At 40.6% G+C, this 20,341-nt stretch overlaps 2 protein-coding genes across 2 annotated transcripts; both read right to left on the bottom strand.

The window, feature by feature from the left end:
* Nucleotides 1-3,152: 3,152 nt before the first annotated feature.
* Nucleotides 3,153-5,772, bottom strand: LOC125723532 (homeobox protein Hox-C4a-like). Its single transcript, XM_049000209.1, has 2 exons — nucleotides 4,891-5,772; nucleotides 3,153-4,380 (listed from the first exon to the last, which is right to left on the bottom strand). Exons 1-2 carry the CDS (start codon nucleotides 5,324-5,326, stop codon nucleotides 3,995-3,997), a joined length of 822 nt encoding a protein of 273 aa, XP_048856166.1. The 5' UTR covers nucleotides 5,327-5,772; the 3' UTR covers nucleotides 3,153-3,994.
* Nucleotides 5,773-13,792: 8,020 nt separating this feature from the next.
* On the bottom strand, nucleotides 13,793-19,240 carry LOC125723516 (keratin-associated protein 10-7-like). Its single transcript, XM_049000164.1, has 4 exons — nucleotides 19,187-19,240; nucleotides 17,740-18,680; nucleotides 17,388-17,683; nucleotides 13,793-13,797 (listed from the first exon to the last, which is right to left on the bottom strand). The coding sequence occupies exons 1-4, from the start codon at nucleotides 19,238-19,240 to the stop codon at nucleotides 13,793-13,795; spliced, it is 1,296 nt and encodes a 431-aa protein (XP_048856121.1).
* Nucleotides 19,241-20,341: the final 1,101 nt, after the last annotated feature.

The following is a 20,341-nucleotide window of genomic DNA, read 5'->3' as shown; positions in this document are numbered from 1 at the left end:
ATATATTTTTCATCATAATTTTCCATACAAAAATACGTCATATAAGTAGAATTTTAATATACGTGATAATTGTTTCCAGAAGATAACCCACTGAGACCATTTATAGCCATGCTTCGTTTCGGTAACCGATATTTCTATTGAAACGAAGAATTGTGTTCGCAAAAATATTTTTTTTTTGGCGAAATTGCTGAAAAATGCAGTACGTGAGCTGCAATGACATTTTAACCGAATTGAAATGTCTATTTTTTCTTATCTCCACGAGCCACATCAGGATAAGCGGTTTGAGAATGGGAGGATATACGTGTTATAAAACATTTAACTACAATGAAAATTAAGACGAACATATATTCAAAATGTAATAAGTTTTCATTACTGGCACCAGAGTTCATTCAGTGAAACCGAAACTGAAAATTTGTGTTGACATCGATGTTTGATTGTATGCCTTAATTCAGTCCTTCAAGTAGGCCTATTTTAACTCTCAAATGAAAAAATACATTTTAAAATATAAGGATACGTAGGTTATAAGTCATTCCGTCTTACAGAAGTGAAATACCGTTATATGACTCTGTACAGAACATTTAGCTAGAATATCACCTATGTCATTAATATTTGCGGTACATTAATTCTGACACAAGTTTACAAGACAGGAAGATTAAACCATTGTGTAAAACCTCTGCTAACCTTTAACACGTTTTAAACGTAATGTATTATCACTCCACGACACATGAAACTAGTAGAGCAATTTCTAATTACCCATTCACAAATAAGAGAGCATAGAAATAAACTACATTAATGTGATTTGCGGGTAAATAAATAAAGTAAAAGACTTGGTTCCTCAGTCTGTTGCAGACCAACACCTGAACAACAATAAACGCTCAAAGGTCAGTTACATCCATATCCATTTGGCAGGTATCGCTTTACTATCTTCATAAACAGAATTTGCCATTCTGAACAATTGTATTATGAACAATTTATTTTCCCGATAAAATCTGATAGATTTAGGAAAAGATGTAAGATTCTTGTGCACATCTAAAACTACTTATTCAACTTATATTAGGCCTATATCTTACATTTTATAGTATAGTCTTCCAATCACAAACAAAAACGACTGGGAAACAGGACAGCTAAAAAAGTAAGAACATACTGAGAGTACCAGCCAGGTCACAGGGTTATAAAGGCCAGCCGGGCTGAAGTGAGCCCAATGTGACGGAAAAGCTGCCCCCGGCATGAACCCAGCCTTCTCGGCGTAATAAAGTACCTTTTCAGTCACACAACGCACAAGCGACAGAACGAAAAGGGATGGGGAGCGTGGTCCGTGTGTGTCTGTGTGTGTGTTTGCGCGTCTGTGTCTGTGTCTATGCGTGTGTATGCTGGGGGGTGGGGGTCCGTCGCTGGCACATTAATTTCTCTGGTGTCCGCCAAAAGAACGGGTTTGGAATTCTTCTCTGGCCTGCATGCTTCCACGCGCTTCGGGCGCTATAACCGAAGAAGAAAATTTAAAAACACAGTCTCTGTGTTTGTTGTTTATGCTACAAATAATTAAGTTGAATCACCGAGTCAAAATATCGGATTAGGGTATTTAGTTATACATAGCGTTTATTTTGAATTATTTTCTAAAGCATTTTGTCGTCGACCAGGTGGTGAAACAGTAATTTTGTCTGAGACCGCCACAATTACATAAGTATGAAAATTAAAATCGTCTGAGAGTGGAAATTCTATTGCAATATAAGTTATTTTTTTGGAAACAACGCTTTGTCACTCACCATACAATTGTTTTGGGGAGCTACTTTTATACTAACCTGGGTTCAAGATAAATTTAAAGTATTTTTGTCATTAGGGCGAGTTTCATAAAATGAAATGCATGAAATTTCACTGAAGTCCAACAAACAAAGTTTCGGTTATGAACTGAAATGTTCACGTGTCACAAAAAGATCATGCATTCCAAACCAACTCACTACATTGTTCGGCGTAGTTTGTTGCAGGTTATTATATTAAAAAACAAACAGCATTTTTTTTATATTTTGACATACGTCAATCTAATAGGTTTGTTAAAATAATTCACCGATAGCACAGGCATATTACTAAAGATTAATAAATAATTTTTCAGAAAAAAACGCGGCGATTTCAAATATAGGTCTATGTGTATATATAGGCCTATCTCATATTATATATAGTCACAAACGAACAGCGAATTGTAGAGTGTGTATATATATATATATATATATATATATATATATATATATATATATACACACACACTTTTCTGTATGTTATTTGCCTACTGCAGGCCTCTTCAGATGTAAACTGAAACCGGTGTTTTTAAATAATGAATCTTGAAATAACAATTCATGTGTAAAGAAAAAAACTTCCAAATGACTTGTAATAAGATAGAACAGCTATAATAGATTTGTTGAATCAAAAACAAAATTACGAAACCAAAACGAGTGACGCAAACATCAGAATGTCTGTGAACAGAGACCCCATCTTATGACAGTGGGTTTGTCTTTACTTACATTGTCTGGTGATTTAGACTATTTCGAATTTCCCCCAGAAATTTTTCAATCCCAGCCAGTTAAAGGTTATGCAAACCAAGAAGCTGAATTGCCGTGAGAGGACTGATAATGTTTCTTTTATATAATGTTTCTTATAAATTACACCTTCTCCCCCTCTTTTGCCAGGCTAATCGATTTTCAATTAAATCTGACCGTAAGCAGTAAATTCGACGTCATTGTGTTTCTGCCATTAGTACGTCAAGAAGAGGGCCCCGGATCCCTGTACCATACAAGGTATATGGAAATTATGTAGTTGCAACACACAAAAAAGACCTGTTAAGTACGCAAATTCTCTCAGCAGTCCTAAAAAGTTGCGGTTTTTAACACGGCAGGAAGACGAGGCACCGGACAACGCGCAGTGATTGTTGTTGATTTGGAAAGCACCCCATTGACAGAAGTGTAAACATGTCACGAATGGACGGAAGTGGACGTCAGCCGGGGGAAAGAAGAGACAACATCATCGAACAACAATAGTACTGAGGAGCGCGCTGTCCGAAAGCCATGATGCCGTGACATCACTATAGACAGAAAGGTAAAAAAAAGAAGAAGAGGGGATGCCGTTTAAAGCAATTCACCATTCTTCAGATTATGTACGTGAATTATGAAACGTATGTATGTACAACGTGTAAAATACCAGTTAAGAAGGAACCCATTGTGCCAGTAATGTTAATGCTGCCCTTCTACGAATATTGAATTTATGACATGCTTCCAGTTTAGTTTTAGCCGAAGGATGTTGGGGTTAAATGGCAAAATAGTTTCCCGTGAAAGGACTAATTTTGGGGCTTTTTGAAGGGATCACTATTCACCGCCTTTCGTTTTGAATGGCAAGTCCCTATAGACGTCTATGTTCATATTTTTGGCTGATGCTATTAGTAAACAAGCCGATATATCACCCAACATGGAAAATTAATAGACGAAAGTGACCCAAATGTACAAAACCGTTTTATTGACCACTATTATTACCACACATACACCATCACAACGATAGTTTACTGAATCTAAAACACAACATTATTACCACAAAAGTGCTTACTTTTTTAGATTTTAAAACCTGTTTATTTTAGGAATTAAGCCCAGTCCATTCCAGCTTTCCCTTTACATCTAAATAAATAAATTAAACTTACATATAAATCAAAGGCCGAAACTTCTCTAATCTTGCTGTTAGATAAATTAAAAATTGCGCTTTGAACTAGACAAAATATACAGTACAAGCACGGACTCCTTCTCTCAAAATAGCCTTTCTCTCAATTGTCCTGCTCCCCTTTTGATTCCAAACAGATCAAGAAAAAACAGCTTATTTCTACTATTTCTCTAAATAAATAAATCCTGAAGTACAGCGTAAACAATTTATTGGTATTCGCGTTAATCCATGCTATATAACATGCATTTTATATAACTGTGGACTATAAGCAAACCCTTTTACGCACAAGTCAACTTCTGTCTTATAACCTTGTTATATCCTCCGATTCTCGTTCGACTCCGGCCACCCTGGAGAGTTCCTCGGAGACTACCACCATGTTAGACGCCACAGCGGCCGCCACTGTGCTGGCTGATGAGCTCGTTTTGGACCCGGAGGATGTGCTTGTAGAAGCTGAGGATCTGACTTTAGTGTTGGGCAGCCTATGATCTTTTTTCCACTTCATCCTGCGATTCTGAAACCAAATTTTGATCTGCCGCTCAGAGAGAACCAAGGAGTGTGCAATCTCGATGCGTCTTCGCCGAGTTAGGTAGCGGTTATAGTGGAATTCCTTCTCCAATTCTAAGACCTGCTGACGAGTGTAAGCAGTCCTCGACCGTTTGGGCTCTGCTCCGTTGTAACTGGCGTTCACTAGAAAGGGGAAAGGTAGAACGAAAATAGGAAAAGATAGGAATAAGCAGGAAGGTGGGAAAGCAGGTTTTATATGAACTGAAACGTTAAAGGGAAGGATAACAACGGAGAATGGGGATAGCACAGCTCCTACGCAACAACCTAAGATCTTTCATTGTATCATTTGCCCGCCTCAATAAATATGATTTTACAAACGAAAAAAGCACCAAATCGTTTATTACGTGTCCCGAAACTTAAATGTCTTTATTGTCCACTCTTCCCCCGTCTCTCCTCTAACACACACATGAAAGGAGAAAAACCACATGGCAATAGAGCTGCCCACACCAACACTACAGCTATAAAATTTATGGTGGGTGCAATTACCAGCGCCGAGTCGTAAATCCGCCTCAATTGTGTCATTTCAAAGGCTTCTCTCATACCGTTGCAAGGACTGGCTGGGTGATAGAAGTAAAGAGAGAGAGGGGGAGAGCGCGGGAGAGGGAGAGTAAAAAAGACACACAAGTTGCCTACCGGTACTGATGTGAATTTTCTTCATCCATGGGTATACTATGGGTTGTTTGGAAGACACTGTGATGTTAGGATGCTCCGATTCGGCTTGGTTGCAGGTGGAGGGCACAGACGGTGTGGTAGAAGGTGACGTGGGTAAATTTGGGGGCTCACGCTGAGATGGTTGCGTTTTCCCAACAAGCAGGTGCCCTGAATGTGGTACCTCATGCCCCCTTTGGGCTTCGGGTTCGGGGATGCTTGCACAGTTATACTGGCGCTCCTGGTACGTCGCTTGCGGAGGATACAACTCCTGGTGGTGATGCTGGAAGCCAGTGTCCCTCGTGCGGCTGTAATATTCAGAGCTGTGGTCTGGGATGTAGCTATTTTGCGAATATTCCTCGCATGGAGGAAATTTCGGATCAATGTAGTTAGAGTCCATCAAATACGAGCTCATGATCATTAATTTCTGGAGTGAAAAATAATTTTTCTACCTTTGTCGTTTTTCTGCTCCATAAAGCCCTCCTACTCGCGAACGGCCCTGTAAAGTTACTTTTACCACGTGACCCAATTGTCCAATAGAAGCGCGTAATGTGGTCCCCGGATAAGGAACCAAATGCTTATTCGAAACGTACCCACTTTTTGTATTCTCTACGTGCTTTTCGTGCCTGCCATTTAACAATGCATTGCAATTTCAAACGTTTTTATAGATACACACGTAGCAGTTTCTATTCGGGTGATATGGCAAATTATTTCCAGTACGTTGCAAAATACAGTGGGTGGTAAGGAAATATTAAAGAGTCTCCAAAGCGTGGTTTCGGTAGGACTGAGTCGTGTGTATGGGCATGAACGGGCGATCTCCCAAGCCTAAACAAGGCTGAGCCTCTGAGAATGAGGTAATGAGACAGGCGCATTTGTAGAGCGAACTTACATAAGATGAAAAGAAGCACCTCGTAGCTCAGCCCAATATAATTTATTAGGTAGCGAAGAATACATCACAATGACCTGAACGTCACATCACTTTGCGTTTGAATTATGATTCACAATTAATATAACGATATTAGAAATTCACCACCAATATATTGGTTTTAAAACGAATAATACGTGAAATATCAGTTTAAAAAGTTAAGTCCAAGGAAAACTCACAAGGAAAGCGCAGGAACGAAACCTTCCTGGGGAACGTCTTCACTTCATAAACAACAATTGTTTGCTCATATTTTATTGAATTATAATACAAACGGCACTTAAACTTTAGTTTATTTAGTAAATCCGCGTGTGTTGACATCTAGAGCTCTTGGCTGCACGTTTTCTGAGTTTTATTAGGCTGTAAAAGCTGTAAATCCGTCGCTCGAAATGACCCGTGATTTCTTAGATTTTTTACGGGGTTTCTAGTCTTCCCCATTTTTCTTTCTCACCGACAGCTTCAGTTTGTGTATTCATGCAGTTCTCGGTATTGTATTGCTTTAAAGTGTCACTATGAACATTACATTGGAACACATTAGTAAATGGTGCCTATATACACGTAATAAAATGACTTGAATGACTTATCCCCGAAATGCCACTGAAACAATCCGTTTCCCTGTTTGCAAATTTGTGATTGCTTTTTATTAACACAAATTCGGTTATACAGAAAATTTGTAAGATAATTAAATCACAGAGATCACAGTAAAATCATTACAGGCAAACACCGCTTGGGCGGGATCATTATAAATATTGATGTTTTGTTAGGATTTTTGAGACCTTTGCATCCGCAGGAAAAGCCTCAGAATGTCACACAGTAAACACCGCGTGCGATGGAGATTCCCTGTACCTCTGTGGGCCTCAGCGCAGCTGCTAACCTCCACGCCTAATTGCCTGTGCTACACTATAGATATTGCACCACGGCAGATACTAGAAAATTAAATTCACCTTCAGCTAATGACATCTCGGTGTACGTTAATTAATAACGAATTTCGTTTATCATTCGTAGAATTGACCAGAATACAGCCACAGTTCTGACTACAATAAAATGTCCACAATAATACCGAAAAATAAAAATAACCTGGTATATCTTATTAGTAAATTTGAAATCTTTTAACCATAGAAAACCGACAACGTTCACTATTCAGTAAAGCTGTATTCAGTATTAGATATTTCAAAATCACGTTTTCCCAATTATTTCCCCTTATATTGTGTTGACGATGCACCGGCAGAAATAAACAAATACACGTTTTGAGAGTAGCCATGCTATTGCATTATTGACTTTGTGTCACCGACTTCGACGCTTTTGTTCATATATATATATATATATATATATATATATATATATATATATATATATATATATATATAAAATTTATTTTTTTTAAGAAGACGGACAATGCTAGGCGAGGTTCGGGTCTAACTAAACACATCAGGCTAACTAAGGAATGGGACTTTTCTGCCTTAACTCGAATCTACTTTGACGTAAGCCCCCCTTAATTAAATGTGGAGAATGTTAACAAACACACAAGTTTGCGGGTCGTCGCTGCGTCGGTCCCCGCACAACGTGTTCGCTTTCAACGTCGTTCCCATCCCAAAATCTGAGATGGCTTCTCGCATATAAATATATAAGCAAAAGACAATGAAAATACAAAAAGCCGTATGACAGTGGCAATGAAAAATAACTTTCCATTATTCTCGTAGGTTCATTGTTCTCTTCATTACCATATTGACCGTTCGGTAACCTTTTGTAGGGGTACATATATACATACACACACACACACACACACGCACGGGCGCGCGCACACGCGCGCACGCACACACAAGATCCACACATACAGTGATAGATACAAAGGAAAAGAGACAGAGAGAGAAAGAAAGATGGATGTAACATTAAAGGAGCCGCCCCCATAGAGTTAATGGCTCGTCCAAGTAAATTCTGATCATTGTGCACTGAGAATCAACGCTGGCCAGCTCTTGACCTAAATGCAGAAGCTTTTCTTTCTTTGTGGGAAATACATGCAAATGTGACGCAAAACACACGCACAGACACACACACGATCAAATTCTCTCGGTCTTTCTGTAGCAGCATTTCAATATTAGTTAGACAGCCTGACCCGCATTTCACCCCTCGTGTTTGACTCATTCCAATAGTTCACTGCCAAGGAGTTATTGATGAGGAAACAGCGATGAAATTTGTCTTCACAAAGATGCTATTTAGATCTTTTGCCTAGTTCAATTGCAAGTTATAATGTAGAACAGGATAAATGAACTCCTTATTAGTAATTTAATGTTTAATTCTGCTTTTTTGAAACTAGTAACCCCTATTGTTTTTCCAAATACACAGTATTTGTCTTTATGTGTGTGTAATCATACATATATGCTATACTTGATACTTATGTAAAAATCACGCGCATTTTGGTGTATATTAATGCAAAATCAATGTTTTTTATTTGAGTAATACTAAACACCACATGTGTTCTTTCTGCTGGAGAATCGTTCTGAGATTTTACTATTGTCAGGAAAATATCCGTATATAGCAACGTAGCATATTCTGCTACCAACGGTACCGTCATTTGCAAATTACCATTGCACTTCCCCAGGTGACCACCTTTGAGCTAAACACACTTATATACATTAAATAATACGTTCATAACATACACACGTTAACTGTACATCCCATCCACTCCCCACTAATACAATCGTAGACGGAAAATTGACACTTGTATGGACAGAGCTTACGTGTAAGCCGTCCCATCACCACATCGCCACAAAGTAATAAACTGCCAAGAAGAGGATGAAGAAGAATTAACACCGATGTTTCCATTGCTGGCATAAGCCTGAAATTGTTTTTCATTGGTTCAACCATCATAGTTGTCAGTGTCCTGAGGACTATTTATCAATTAATCTGTTTTTGTACAAAGAGAGGAAAAAACTTATCGTCATATAAACTGAAATCGCCCGCAGGCTTTTTACTTGTCACAACAGGCAAGTCAGTGCTACAACAGGGACCGTCTTAAAGGTAGTCATCACAGAACACACAGCTGCCCTGAAAAAGGAAAATGTGCAGTTTTCTATTTACTGTGAGGGTGTTTGTGTTTGTGTGTGTGTGTGTATGGGGGGGGGGGGGGGTGGGAGTGATTAAGTCTTTCTGTCAAAACGGGTCCTCCAAACCATTTTGAAGAATTCCATGCACTGTTACTTTTCACCTTTGCTTACTAAAGGTTTATAGTTGTTGATCTGTGACTTAGACGTAATGGTGTCTTGTCCTCATTTAGGACGTCATGGCCCAAGATTCCTGTGATAGACTCTTAAAAAATGTGACCTTAACTGCATAAGTAGCTAGTGAAAATTGATAGTCGGATGGATTGTGACCATTGTGTGGTTCCTTTGAACAAGACAGTGTAAGACTGGCCTGTAATATCATTGTTCTTTGTATCATTGTTTGATCTACAGTTTGGATTTACTTATGATTGGGACGTAGAAAGTGACAATTTTGAGATTTACAAAAGAGCTTTCAGTGCCTTCAGGGCAAACTGTTGAAATACCTAAAAAAAACTGTACAAACTATGGTAAAATCATTATAAAGCATGTCTTGAGTATATACATCTTTTAAGAAAATAAATCGAATAAAAAGCATCAATCCACTTCTGCCACACCTTTCTGCTGAAGGCTGGTTACCGGTTTCCCTACTTACTACATCAGTGACTGACCAAAATATGGATGCGTGAAATATTGCGTGCAAATGCAGGCCCACAAATATCAGCCTATGCATTAGGGAGAACATAATTCACTTCATTATAGATATATTCATAGCTACTTATTTTTTGCCTAATACAGGTTATTTGCTGGAAAATGATGGGTTGCTGCTATAAAATGTAGCTGTTTTCTGTACACTGGAAAATACAAATACGGTGGCATAATTTGCCAATCACTCATAGGCTTCAATATAACTTTGCATGTGCTCCTTGCCTCCCACACTTTCTGGCCCTCCTTGCTGGTGAAGGAGTGCTTTATGTTAATCTTCAATCTTGAAATTCTCACCATAAAAGTAATTGATAAGCACTTTACGAAAAATAAATATTACACAGTGGAATGGCAACACACACACACAGACACACACACAGACAGGCACACAGACAGACACACACACAGACACACACACTGTTTATATCCAGAAATATCGCCAGAAGTATCTGAAGAGGAGACCTAATGGACATTTTTCATTAGTATTACCACAAAAAAACATATTAAGAAGTAAAAAAATAAAACAGTCATACAGATAAACACAAGGGCGATACAAAATAAATATTAGTAAACGGAAAAAAAACTGTATCTTACGCTATGGAGATTTGGAGTAATTGGGAATTTTTGATCAAACAAATGTTGAATGGAAAATCTTCAGGGAGTCCATTAGTATTATTACTAAGGTATGAATTCATGGTTGCACTATAATTAAAGACATACAACCCTGTTTCCAAAAAAGTTGGGATGCTGTGTAAAATGTAAATGATAACAGAGTGCAATGATTTACAAATCATATAAACCGATATAAAATAGAACAAAAGACATATCAAAGGTTGAAACGGAGAAATGCTATTGTTTTATGACAAACATATGACCAGCATTTCAAAAAAGTTGGGACCGAGGCTTGTTTACCTGCATCGCCTTTTCTCGTAACAACATTCTGTAAACGTCTGGGAACTGAGGAGACCAGATGCTGGAGTTCTGAAAGTGAAATGTTGCCCCATTGTTGCTCGATACAGGATTTCAGCTGCTAAGCAGTTCAGGGTCTCCTTTGTTGTATTTTTCGTTCCATGATGTGTCAGATGTTTCACTGGGTGACAGTTCTGCACTGCAAGCAGGCCAGTCTAGCACCTAGACTGTAACACTACAGACCCTCGGCCGCTGTATTACGCACAGAATGCAGTTTCCCGTTGTCTTGCTGAAATACACAAAGCCTTCTCTGAATAAACGTTGTCTGGATGGCAGCATATGTAGCTGCAAAACCGGTACATATCGTTCAATATTAATCTTCAGATGTACAAGCTACCCAGACCATGGGCACTAATGCACCCCCCTCCCCTCATGGATGCTGGCTTTTGAACCGTCCACCGATTACAAGCTGGATGGTCCCTCTCCTCTTTAGCCTGGAGGACGCAGCGGCCATGATTTCCAAAAAGAATTTAAAATTTTAATTTGTTAGACCACAGGACAGTTTTCCATTTTGCCTCAGTCCATCTAAAATCAGCTCAGGCTCAGGGAAGTTGGTGGCATTTCTGGACCATGTTTAGATATGGCTTCTTCTTTGCATGGTAGAGTTTCATCCTGCATTTAAGGATGCAGTGAAGAACTGTGTGCATAGACAATGGTTTTCAGAAGTGTTCCTGAGCCCATGCACTGATTCCCACTGTAGAATCATGTCTGTTTTTAATGCAGTGCCACCTGAGGATCTGAACATCACGGCTATCCGATATTGGTTTTCAGGCTTGTCCCTTGTGTACAGAGATTTCTCTGGATTCTCTGAGCCTTTTAATGATGTTATTTCCCGTAGATGATGAAATTCCCAAATCCTTTGCAATATTACATTGAGGAACATTATTCTTAAATTGTTGCACTATTTGCCCACCGTCTTTCACAGGGTGGTGAACATCTCCCCAACTTCACTACACAGAGACTTTTTATATGCAATCATCTTACTGACCTGTTGCCAATTAACCTAATTAGTTAGGAGATATTCAACCAGGTCTTTTGTTTTAGCATCACACAACTTATCCAGTCTTTTGCTGCCCCTGTCCCAACTTTGTCGAAACGTTTTGCTGGCATCAAATTCAAACTGAGCATATATTTGTTATAAAACAATAACATTTCCCAGTTTCAATACTTCATATGTTGTATTTGTTGTATTTTCAATTAAATATGGGTTTATATCATTTACAAATCATTGCATCTTGTTTTTATTTACACTTTACACAGCCTCCCAAGCGGGTTGTATGTTCAGACATTGAGAAAGACAGAAACAGAGCGATATGTAAATCTATGAACCAAAAAAAGCACAAAGCCGTGGACCCACCTACTTAACCGATTCTGTTTGACTTTAGCTTAAATAGTTTTATTCATATGATTTGTGATCAGGTACAATAATAAAGACTATGGGTCCATTAGCTTATAACTGAAGTATTTCTGCTGTGAAAAGTCCATGTCAAATCTTTTCATACACCAGTAAATACAGACAGATACAAATAAATATCTCAGATGTAGCAATGAACCCCAACCTTCCAAACTGACCACTGCATGTGTGAAATAACTCTTCAGCATGGCATGACTGTGTTTCTTTTGCTTTTTAAATGGAATTTTTTTCCCAGTGTATATCAAGGCTTGAACAAGCTATAAAGATATTAAGCATAAAAAATTACACTAATTTCTTTTCTGGAGACAGAAGCTAATGCTGTCAATGCCTTTCTTGACAGTCAAATCTCCACAAAGTCCCATTCACAGGACCATGCAGGTAGCAGAAAGCGATTAACCATCTACTCAAGCAGTCACCTGTAGAAAGCCGGTGCGCCGTCCTTTTATATATGCATGTGACCTCTGGTTTCATCACCTCCGAGTCGCACATATCATTAAAATGTTGATGCATACTTCATATCACTAAGGAAACACCCAGCACACACCCTCCAGCTACAGTTGCAACTATTCAGTATTCGAACTTTTTTTTTTAACGATTAATCGAGTAATTGGATGACAAGTATCCTGTTCATGTATGAGAATAAAAGAAAGCTGGCAGACAGGTCTTTGAATAAACAAATGCTGGTTTTCATGTCACGAAAACCAAAATTTTATTGCACAAGTCAGCAAATGAGGCTAATAGCTTGATAAAACCCTCGAATGAAGCGAAAGAAAGGGACAGGTGGTAGAAAACCTTCAAAAGTTCGGAGTATTTCAACCGAAGACGTGGCATAATGTGAATTTGGTTTTTACAATGTTTGTACAATATTTTCGTCTAATCTCAGCTAGCAACGCTCCCAAACTTCTCATCGTTTCTGCCATCATCACTCGTCTCTTCATTTCACTCCTTCCTTCTCCTCTTAGTACATCTGTGCACTGCTCTCTGTGCAGGACAGTTTCAAGGACCATAAAGCAAATAATTGAGGGAGAGAATTTGCTTCAAGGATTTTTATGAATCGAATTATTCAAGTAATTGTTTCAGCCCTACCCCCAACAACAATGAAGTTCACTTCGTCCATAGTCTCTCTGTACCTCTTATAGACACTGTGACTCAGAAATTACAGCACATCACATTATATATGTACATATATTATTACCAGCAATGGATTTGCATACTATACTATATGGACAAAAGTACTGGGACACCTGCCCATTATACCTACAGGAACCTTTATGACACCCCATTCTAAATCCACAGGCATCCATATGGTGTTGGTCCCCCTTTGCAGCAGTAACAGCTGCCACTCTTCTGGGAAGGTTTTCCACAACATTTTGCAGTGTGTCTGTGGGAATTTTTGCCCATCCATCCAGAAGAGCATTTGTGAGGTCAGGCATTGATGTTAAATGTGAAGGCCTGGCTCTCATTCTCTGTTCTAGTTCATCCCAAAAGTGTTTGATGGGGTTGAGGTCAGGGCTCTGTGCAGGCTAGTCAAGTTCTTCCACACCAGACCCACCCAACCATTTCTTTGTGGACCTTGCTTTGTGCACTGGAGTACAGTCATGCTAGAACAGGAAAGGGCCTTCATCAAACTGATGCCACAAAGTTAGAAGCATAGATTTGTCCAAAATGTCTTGATATGCTGAAGCATTAAGATTTCCCTTCACTTGAACTAAGGGGCCAAGCCCAACCCCTGAAAAACAATCACAAACCATTACCCCTCCTCCACCAAACTTTACAGTTGGCACAATGCAGTCAGACAGGTAACGTTCTCCTGGCATCTGCCAAACACAGACTCATCCATCAGACTGCCAGACAGAGAAGCACAATTTGTCACTTAACAGAACACATTTCTACTGCTCCAGAGTCCAGTGGGAGCGTGTTTTACACCACTCCATATGACATTTGGCACTGCACTTGGTGATGTGAGACTCGCATGCAGCTGCTCAGATATGGAAGCCCATTCCATGGAGCTCCCAGTAAGCAGTTTTTGCACTGGGGTTAATGCCAGAGGAAATTTTGAATCCTGCAGTTATTGAGTCTACAGAACATTGGTGACTTTTACGCACTGTGCACCTCAGCATTCGCTGACCCCGTTCTGTTACTTTACATGCTCTGCCACTTTGTGACTGGGTTTCTGTTGTTTCTCAACGCTTCCAAGTTGCAATAATATCACTTACAGTTGACCATGGAATATCTAGCAGAGATGAAATCTCACAAACTGACCCATTGCAAAAGGTGGCATCCAATGACAGCACCATGCTTGAATTCTCTGAGCTCTTCAGAATGATCCGTTCCTTCACAAATGTTTGTAAACCTGACTGCATGGCTGCAGGGCATGACTGCATATTTGATTTTATACACCTGTGGCAATGGGTCTAAATCAAGCAGTTGAATTTAACCATTAATAATGCATATATAGGTATGTGTCTCACTGGATTTTCTTCCCTCACTGCACTCCCACAGTACAAACCTCTTCCAGTCACATGATTATTTTTCATATAAAAATGAATTTTTAATGACTGATTTAGCTGGAAAGTGAAATCAATGCTCTATAATAATGATTTATAGCATTATCTGTGATGGTGAAAGCAGGATAGTATGAAATATAGATCACCGAAGACACGCAAAAGTATTTTATACAGACAGGGTGTCATCTTGACTGGCGGCTGTGTCAACTTATTATTGAGTGATAATGTGTTGAGTGACATTTTTAATTCGATCATTTTTGTTGCAGTTAATTATTTGATTTTCTCAGAATCATATAAATTAACACAATTACATTGTTCCTGCACCGCTGTGACTTCATCATCATTGTCTTTTTATTTTATCGCATGAAATCATTTTATTTGTTACTGTGTAACAGAGAAGTACCAAATCTTTTCTTACGGATTTTTTTGCATACAACAGTAAATATTGCTTTAAGAAATAAATGATAGAGAAAGAGGATAAGCTCTGTCTTTAACATACGCATTCTAAACAGCAGACACCAGTGCACTTGTAATATTCTCATGTGTGGTGTATTTTTGTCAGAGGAATCTGTATATTAAAGTACACAAAAGATTCATTTTGTATAGTGAAGTCACTCTGTGTCACCCATCCTTGCCTAAATGACTCATCATTTAACATTTTCTCTTGACCACTGAGCATTTCCCGTCGGTCTCTCTATTTTATGACATGAGTGTATTTAGCCGACCTTGACGTTAACATTTCACGACAAGCTGCCGGCACTGACGTCCAGATGGAAGCAGTAGCCTCCCAAATCATTTCAACAAATGCCAACATCCACTCCAATACAAACAGCATGAGAAAATCACACCTTCGCTGTTATCGCTGCTGATGGACTGATGTTGTTCTTAGCTAAAGGAATATAACATAAATCCTGATTGGGCATCAAGCTGCAAGTCGTCAGTGAGGCTGCAGCACATACCAGAACTGTGCTGCAGGATTCCCATAACGACCCATGTACAGTGTGTAGTAAACACACATGTAGTAAACAATGATGGCGAATCCTGCATTGCCTGATCTTCCATCCATCCATCCATCCATCCATCCATCCATCCATCCATCCATCCATCCATCATCCATCATCCATCATCCATCTTCTATACCCACTTGTCCTATGCCAAGTCAACATAAACGACATGAGTAAACAATGACAGTGGTACTAATAAAATACAAAAGCGAATACATTTTTAAAGATTTTTTAAAGTTCTTTTTTTCCCCTTTTCTCACACTTGACTCACACCTAAATCACTGCATCGTTCCTTGCCAGACATGACACACGTCTGCATGCTAACACGTGTCACTAAGAGCATGTTCTGGCTGATTCGGCAGGAGGGTGGGGGGGAAGCACAGCGGGATAGAGATCTCTGTCCCTGATCAGAGGGCTGCCAGTCCTGAGGCCGGCAGTGTGATCTTATTCTAATTGGGCTCTTGAGCTAAGGACATTAGGTGACCCTGCTCTGAGCTTCCCACAAATATGTCTGCTAAAGAGAGCTGGATAGTTCACATCCGGAAAATAAAAATCCAGACCAAGATTTTGTTTCAACCAACCAGTTGAGCATAGGGAGTCACAATGATAGAGTACTCAACTTGGTTGGTTGAAAGAAAATAGTGGTCTGGATTTTTACTTTCTGGACTTGAACTATCCACCCCTGCTGCTTAATAAATGCTGATAAATAACAAACTCTAGCGGGTGCTGCTGACAGCCTGGAGACTGAGCTGTTGTGGCAAAACTGGCATTCTGAAAAAAGGCTTCATAAAAACTCTCAGTCATCTCCTGCAGTTAGGCTAAGTGAGTCCCTAAGTGACCCATAGCGTACGGCTGTTCGCATGTAGATATACGTGCCCTGCAGTGGGCTAGCATCCTATCAAGGCGCACCCCATCTGAGAGGGGCTGAAAGGCAACCTGACCAGGAGTAGGGGTTAGAAAATGGGTGGGTAATGCAATGACTCTGCACTAGATATGTGGACAGATATTAAATAATTATTTGTTCTCTCTTAGTAAATTAGCATGACTTGTAAGCAGAAATGAAATGTTGCTCACAGAGACTTGATTTAGAGTCATGTGCAGACTAAGAATGAACCTTTAATGAACTCATAGCAGGTTTAAGCTTAAGTAAGATTAAGATTCACACGGAGACATTCAGATCTGCTGGAACTCTCTTAAATGTTTATAATGTACGGGTGGATGCAATGACGCTTGAGTTTTATCAAACGCTGGCAAGTGAGCTTATACCACATGTGACTGTAGTTTGTTTACCAGTTTAGCAGGACATGCCCAGGGACCGGCAGTGCCCCCTCTGGTGGTGGGTCATCAGGACCAACAAAAAAATATTATATCAAAAGGAGCAGAATATGGAAAGAGGACAGCTGACGTAACATTTAAAGCAGTTATTAAAGAACATACCCAGGTCTTTCCATATGAACAACTGCAGCTCCTCCCTAATTACTGCATTTACTGTATCGGTTTCTGCTCTGTCTGCTCTACACTTACCTGAGATCCACCTCTTATCCACCTACTTTGCATCTATCTCACAAACAGAGTCCCTGTTTCGCATTATATTATTCGGTTTTTTGAAACAGTAATACAGCTTACAACTTTGTTTACATTTACAGTGTAAAATCAATTTAAATCCATCTTTCAGTAAAACCAGCATCTTAATGGACAATTTAATGTCAAGCATAATATAATGGAATTCAAGCTGGTTTGTTTTCAAAGTACGCCAGTTGAAATGTTAAAATTTCACGTACTCCTCTGCTCCTTGCCTGTCTGATACTGCCTTGTCCTGCTTCATTTCCTGTATTCATAGAAAAATAGTAACTTGTGCTAAAGAGGGTAAAATCTAAAGTCTGCAAACAGTGGTTAAAAACCACCCAACTTCCAAAAATCTACCTTGATCAGGGGGAGCCTCCTCCATGCAGCACATGGCGTACACCCAACACAGAATGGCCGACACGAGGAAGGCGTACACCCAACACAGAATGGCCGACACGAGGAAGGCGTACACCCAACACAGAATGGCCGACACGAGGAAGGCGTACACCCTACACAGAATGGCCGACACGAGGAAGGCGTACACCCAACACAGAATGGCCGACACGAGGAAGGCGTACACCCTACACAGAATGGCCGACACGAGGAAGGCGTACACCCAACACAGAATGGCCGACAGGAGGAAGGCGTACACCCTACACAGAATGGCCGACACGAGGAAGGCGTACACCCTACACAGAATGGCCGACACGAGGAAGGCGTACACCCAACACAGAATGGCCGACACGAGGAAGGCGTACACCCAACACAGAATGGCCGACACGAGGAAGGCGTACACCCAACACAGAATGGCCGACAGGAGGAAGGCGTACACCCAACACAGAATGGCCGACACGAGGAAGGCGTACACCCAACACAGAATGGCCGACACGAGGAAGGCGTACACCCAACACAGAATGGCCGACACGAGGAAGGCGTACACCCAACACAGAATGGCCGACACGAGGAAGGCGTACACCCAACACAGAATGGCCGACACGAGGAAGGCGTACACCCAACACAGAATGGCCGACAGGAGGAAGGCGTACACCCAACACAGAATGGCCGACAGGAGGAAGGCCTACACCTAACACAGAATGGCCGACACGAGGAAGGCGTACACCCAACACAGAATGGCCGACAGGAGGAAGGCGTACACCCAACACAGAATGGCCGACACGAGGAAGGCGTACACCCAACACAGAATGGCCGACACGAGGAAGGCGTACACCCAACACAGAATGGCCGACACGAGGAAGGCGTACACCCAACACAGAATGGCCGACACGAGGAAGGCGTACACCCAACACAGAATGGCCGACACGAGGAAGGCGTACACCCAACACAGAATGGCCGACAGGAGGAAGGCGTACACCCAACACAGAATGGCCGACACGAGGAAGGCGTACACCCAACACAGAATGGCCGACACGAGGAAGGCGTACACCCAACACAGAATGGCCGACACGAGGAAGGCGTACACCCAACACAGAATGGCCGACACGAGGAAGGCGTACACCCAACACAGAATGGCCGACACGAGGAAGGCGTACACCCAACACAGAATGGCCGACACGAGGAAGGCGTACACCCAACACAGAATGGCCGACACGAGGAAGGCGTACACCCAACACAGAATGGCCGACACTCACACTCTCACACTACAGGCAATTTGGAGACACCATTTACTCTAACTATGTTTGTTTTGACTGTAGGTGGAAACTTGAATACCCAGAAGATACTTGTACAACATGAGGAGACCAACAGACTCAAACACAAAGCAGGGGCGAGATTCTACACAGCAACTGTAGAGGTGCAAGGCGAGAGGGCTACCCACTGAGCTACCATGCCAGCCATCCTGAGGATCAACAAGGGCAGAACAACCAGGAACCCTTTGGGCATAGATCTGCCTAAATCAAACAGAGCCTACTTCTCTTTTATTTAATTTTATTTAAAAGAATAAAAAGGCCCAGACGCCACGAGACCGCAATCTGCCGACAGCTAACAATGCCCGATAGTTTATTTGATTCAATGACACTTTCTGTAGGATTGTTTTCAAATTCCGTGTTCAGCATATTATATAACTCATGCGATGTTTCATTTCATTCAGCGTCAATGAGAACATGAGCGATTTTCAGCTACCCTGCATTTCCTGTTACCTGGCATTCCCAAAATGTAAAACTCCGTTCTGTAAGAAAACTATAAGCCACCATTTCCGCTTCCCTTTTGATTCTCTCGCCCAGCTCGGATGTCAAAAAGAGCACCAAGAATAATGTCGTTGTTTCAATAAATATATGCATGTACAATATAACCCTTATTAATAACATTAATTACAATCACTGTTACAGCATGATCATTACATGCGACTGCAGACCTGGGGAGATGCTATTTCGCGTCACTGCATACCTGTATATGGATGGTTTGAAAGGCCCACTTCACTACGCAGAGCAGCTGATCGTTCAAACGCCCACCGATGCAACAAATGCATGATAAGCAGCACAGTTTACTAGAGACAGCAGGAAATGCGATGAATCAAACTCCATTTTAAGTTATAGTATATGAAACTGTAAACTATCATGGGGGATGGTCAGTGAACATACCTGAAATATAGTAAATGGAGACATATTTAGTTTGTGCTGAATGTAAACTTACTGATAATGACTTAATAATTGTAAGCAGTTAAGAAGTAGTTAAGCAGCAGATGAAAAGCGTCTAACCATCCAATCAAAATTGAAAATGATAATTGACGGGACAATATTAAATAACCAACATGTTGCCCAATCAGATAAAACTCGGATGTTTATAAAAATGACACACAGCAAAAGACCTTCCCTGATGGACCTTTGAAGGGAAACACTGGGTTGCTCGCTCCGCACTGCTGGAACATTGTGTCACTGCGTATTTCTTATCAAAGATGAGGCCCTTTTGTACTGCAAGGAAAAATTCAATTGTAGCTTAAAATTACCCTTTTTAAAAGTACCACCAAATCCCACTTGCCTTTAATTATATTCAATTACACCGTATTCAATGACTTGGCCAACATGCATCCCCATAAAATTACAGCTTTTCCCGTACTAAGATTTTTCAGGTGGTAACTTCAACACTGGGGCCCTAAATTGGACCCGAACAACAGATATACCTGAAGATCCAGTCCTGCACTAGATATGCGCAGCCAACGTGACAAACGTGACTAGATGTGTCAGCATGTCTCACTCCAGGCCTTGGCTGCTTCTTATCTTGATATCTGACCTTAAGTTTGACCGAAGAGTCAGGGAAAGTGTTGCTAAACTTTCCCCTGAGTTTGGAATAAAAGT

This window comes from Brienomyrus brachyistius, unplaced genomic scaffold (genome assembly GCF_023856365.1).
Source record: "Brienomyrus brachyistius isolate T26 unplaced genomic scaffold, BBRACH_0.4 scaffold50, whole genome shotgun sequence".
In the NCBI taxonomy this organism is placed as follows: Eukaryota; Metazoa; Chordata; class Actinopteri; order Osteoglossiformes; family Mormyridae; genus Brienomyrus; species Brienomyrus brachyistius.
Note: the sequence above shows the minus strand (reverse complement) of the source record. Positions and strands in the feature narration are given on the sequence as shown.

Bases quoted from the DNA above. Each gene is read 5' to 3' on its own strand.
- LOC125723532 (XM_049000209.1), bottom strand. From the start codon at position 5,326: ATGATCATGAGCTCGTATTTGATGGACTCTAACTACATTGATCCGAAA. The intron at 4,381-4,890 runs GTAGGCAACTTG...TCCCCTTTCTAG, and splicing joins GAAAATTCACATCAGTACCG to TGAACGCCAGTTACAACGGA.
- LOC125723516 (XM_049000164.1), bottom strand. From the start codon at position 19,240: ATGGTGGCTTATAGTTTTCTTACAGAACGGAGTTTTACATTTTGGGAA. The intron at 18,681-19,186 runs GTAACAGGAAAT...GTAGTGTGAGAG, and splicing joins TTACATTTTGGGAATGCCAG to TGTGAGTGTCGGCCATTCTG. The intron at 17,684-17,739 runs GTGTCGGCCATT...CATTCTGTGTAG, and splicing joins GTTGGGTGTACGCCTTCCTC to GGTGTACGCCTTCCTCCTGT.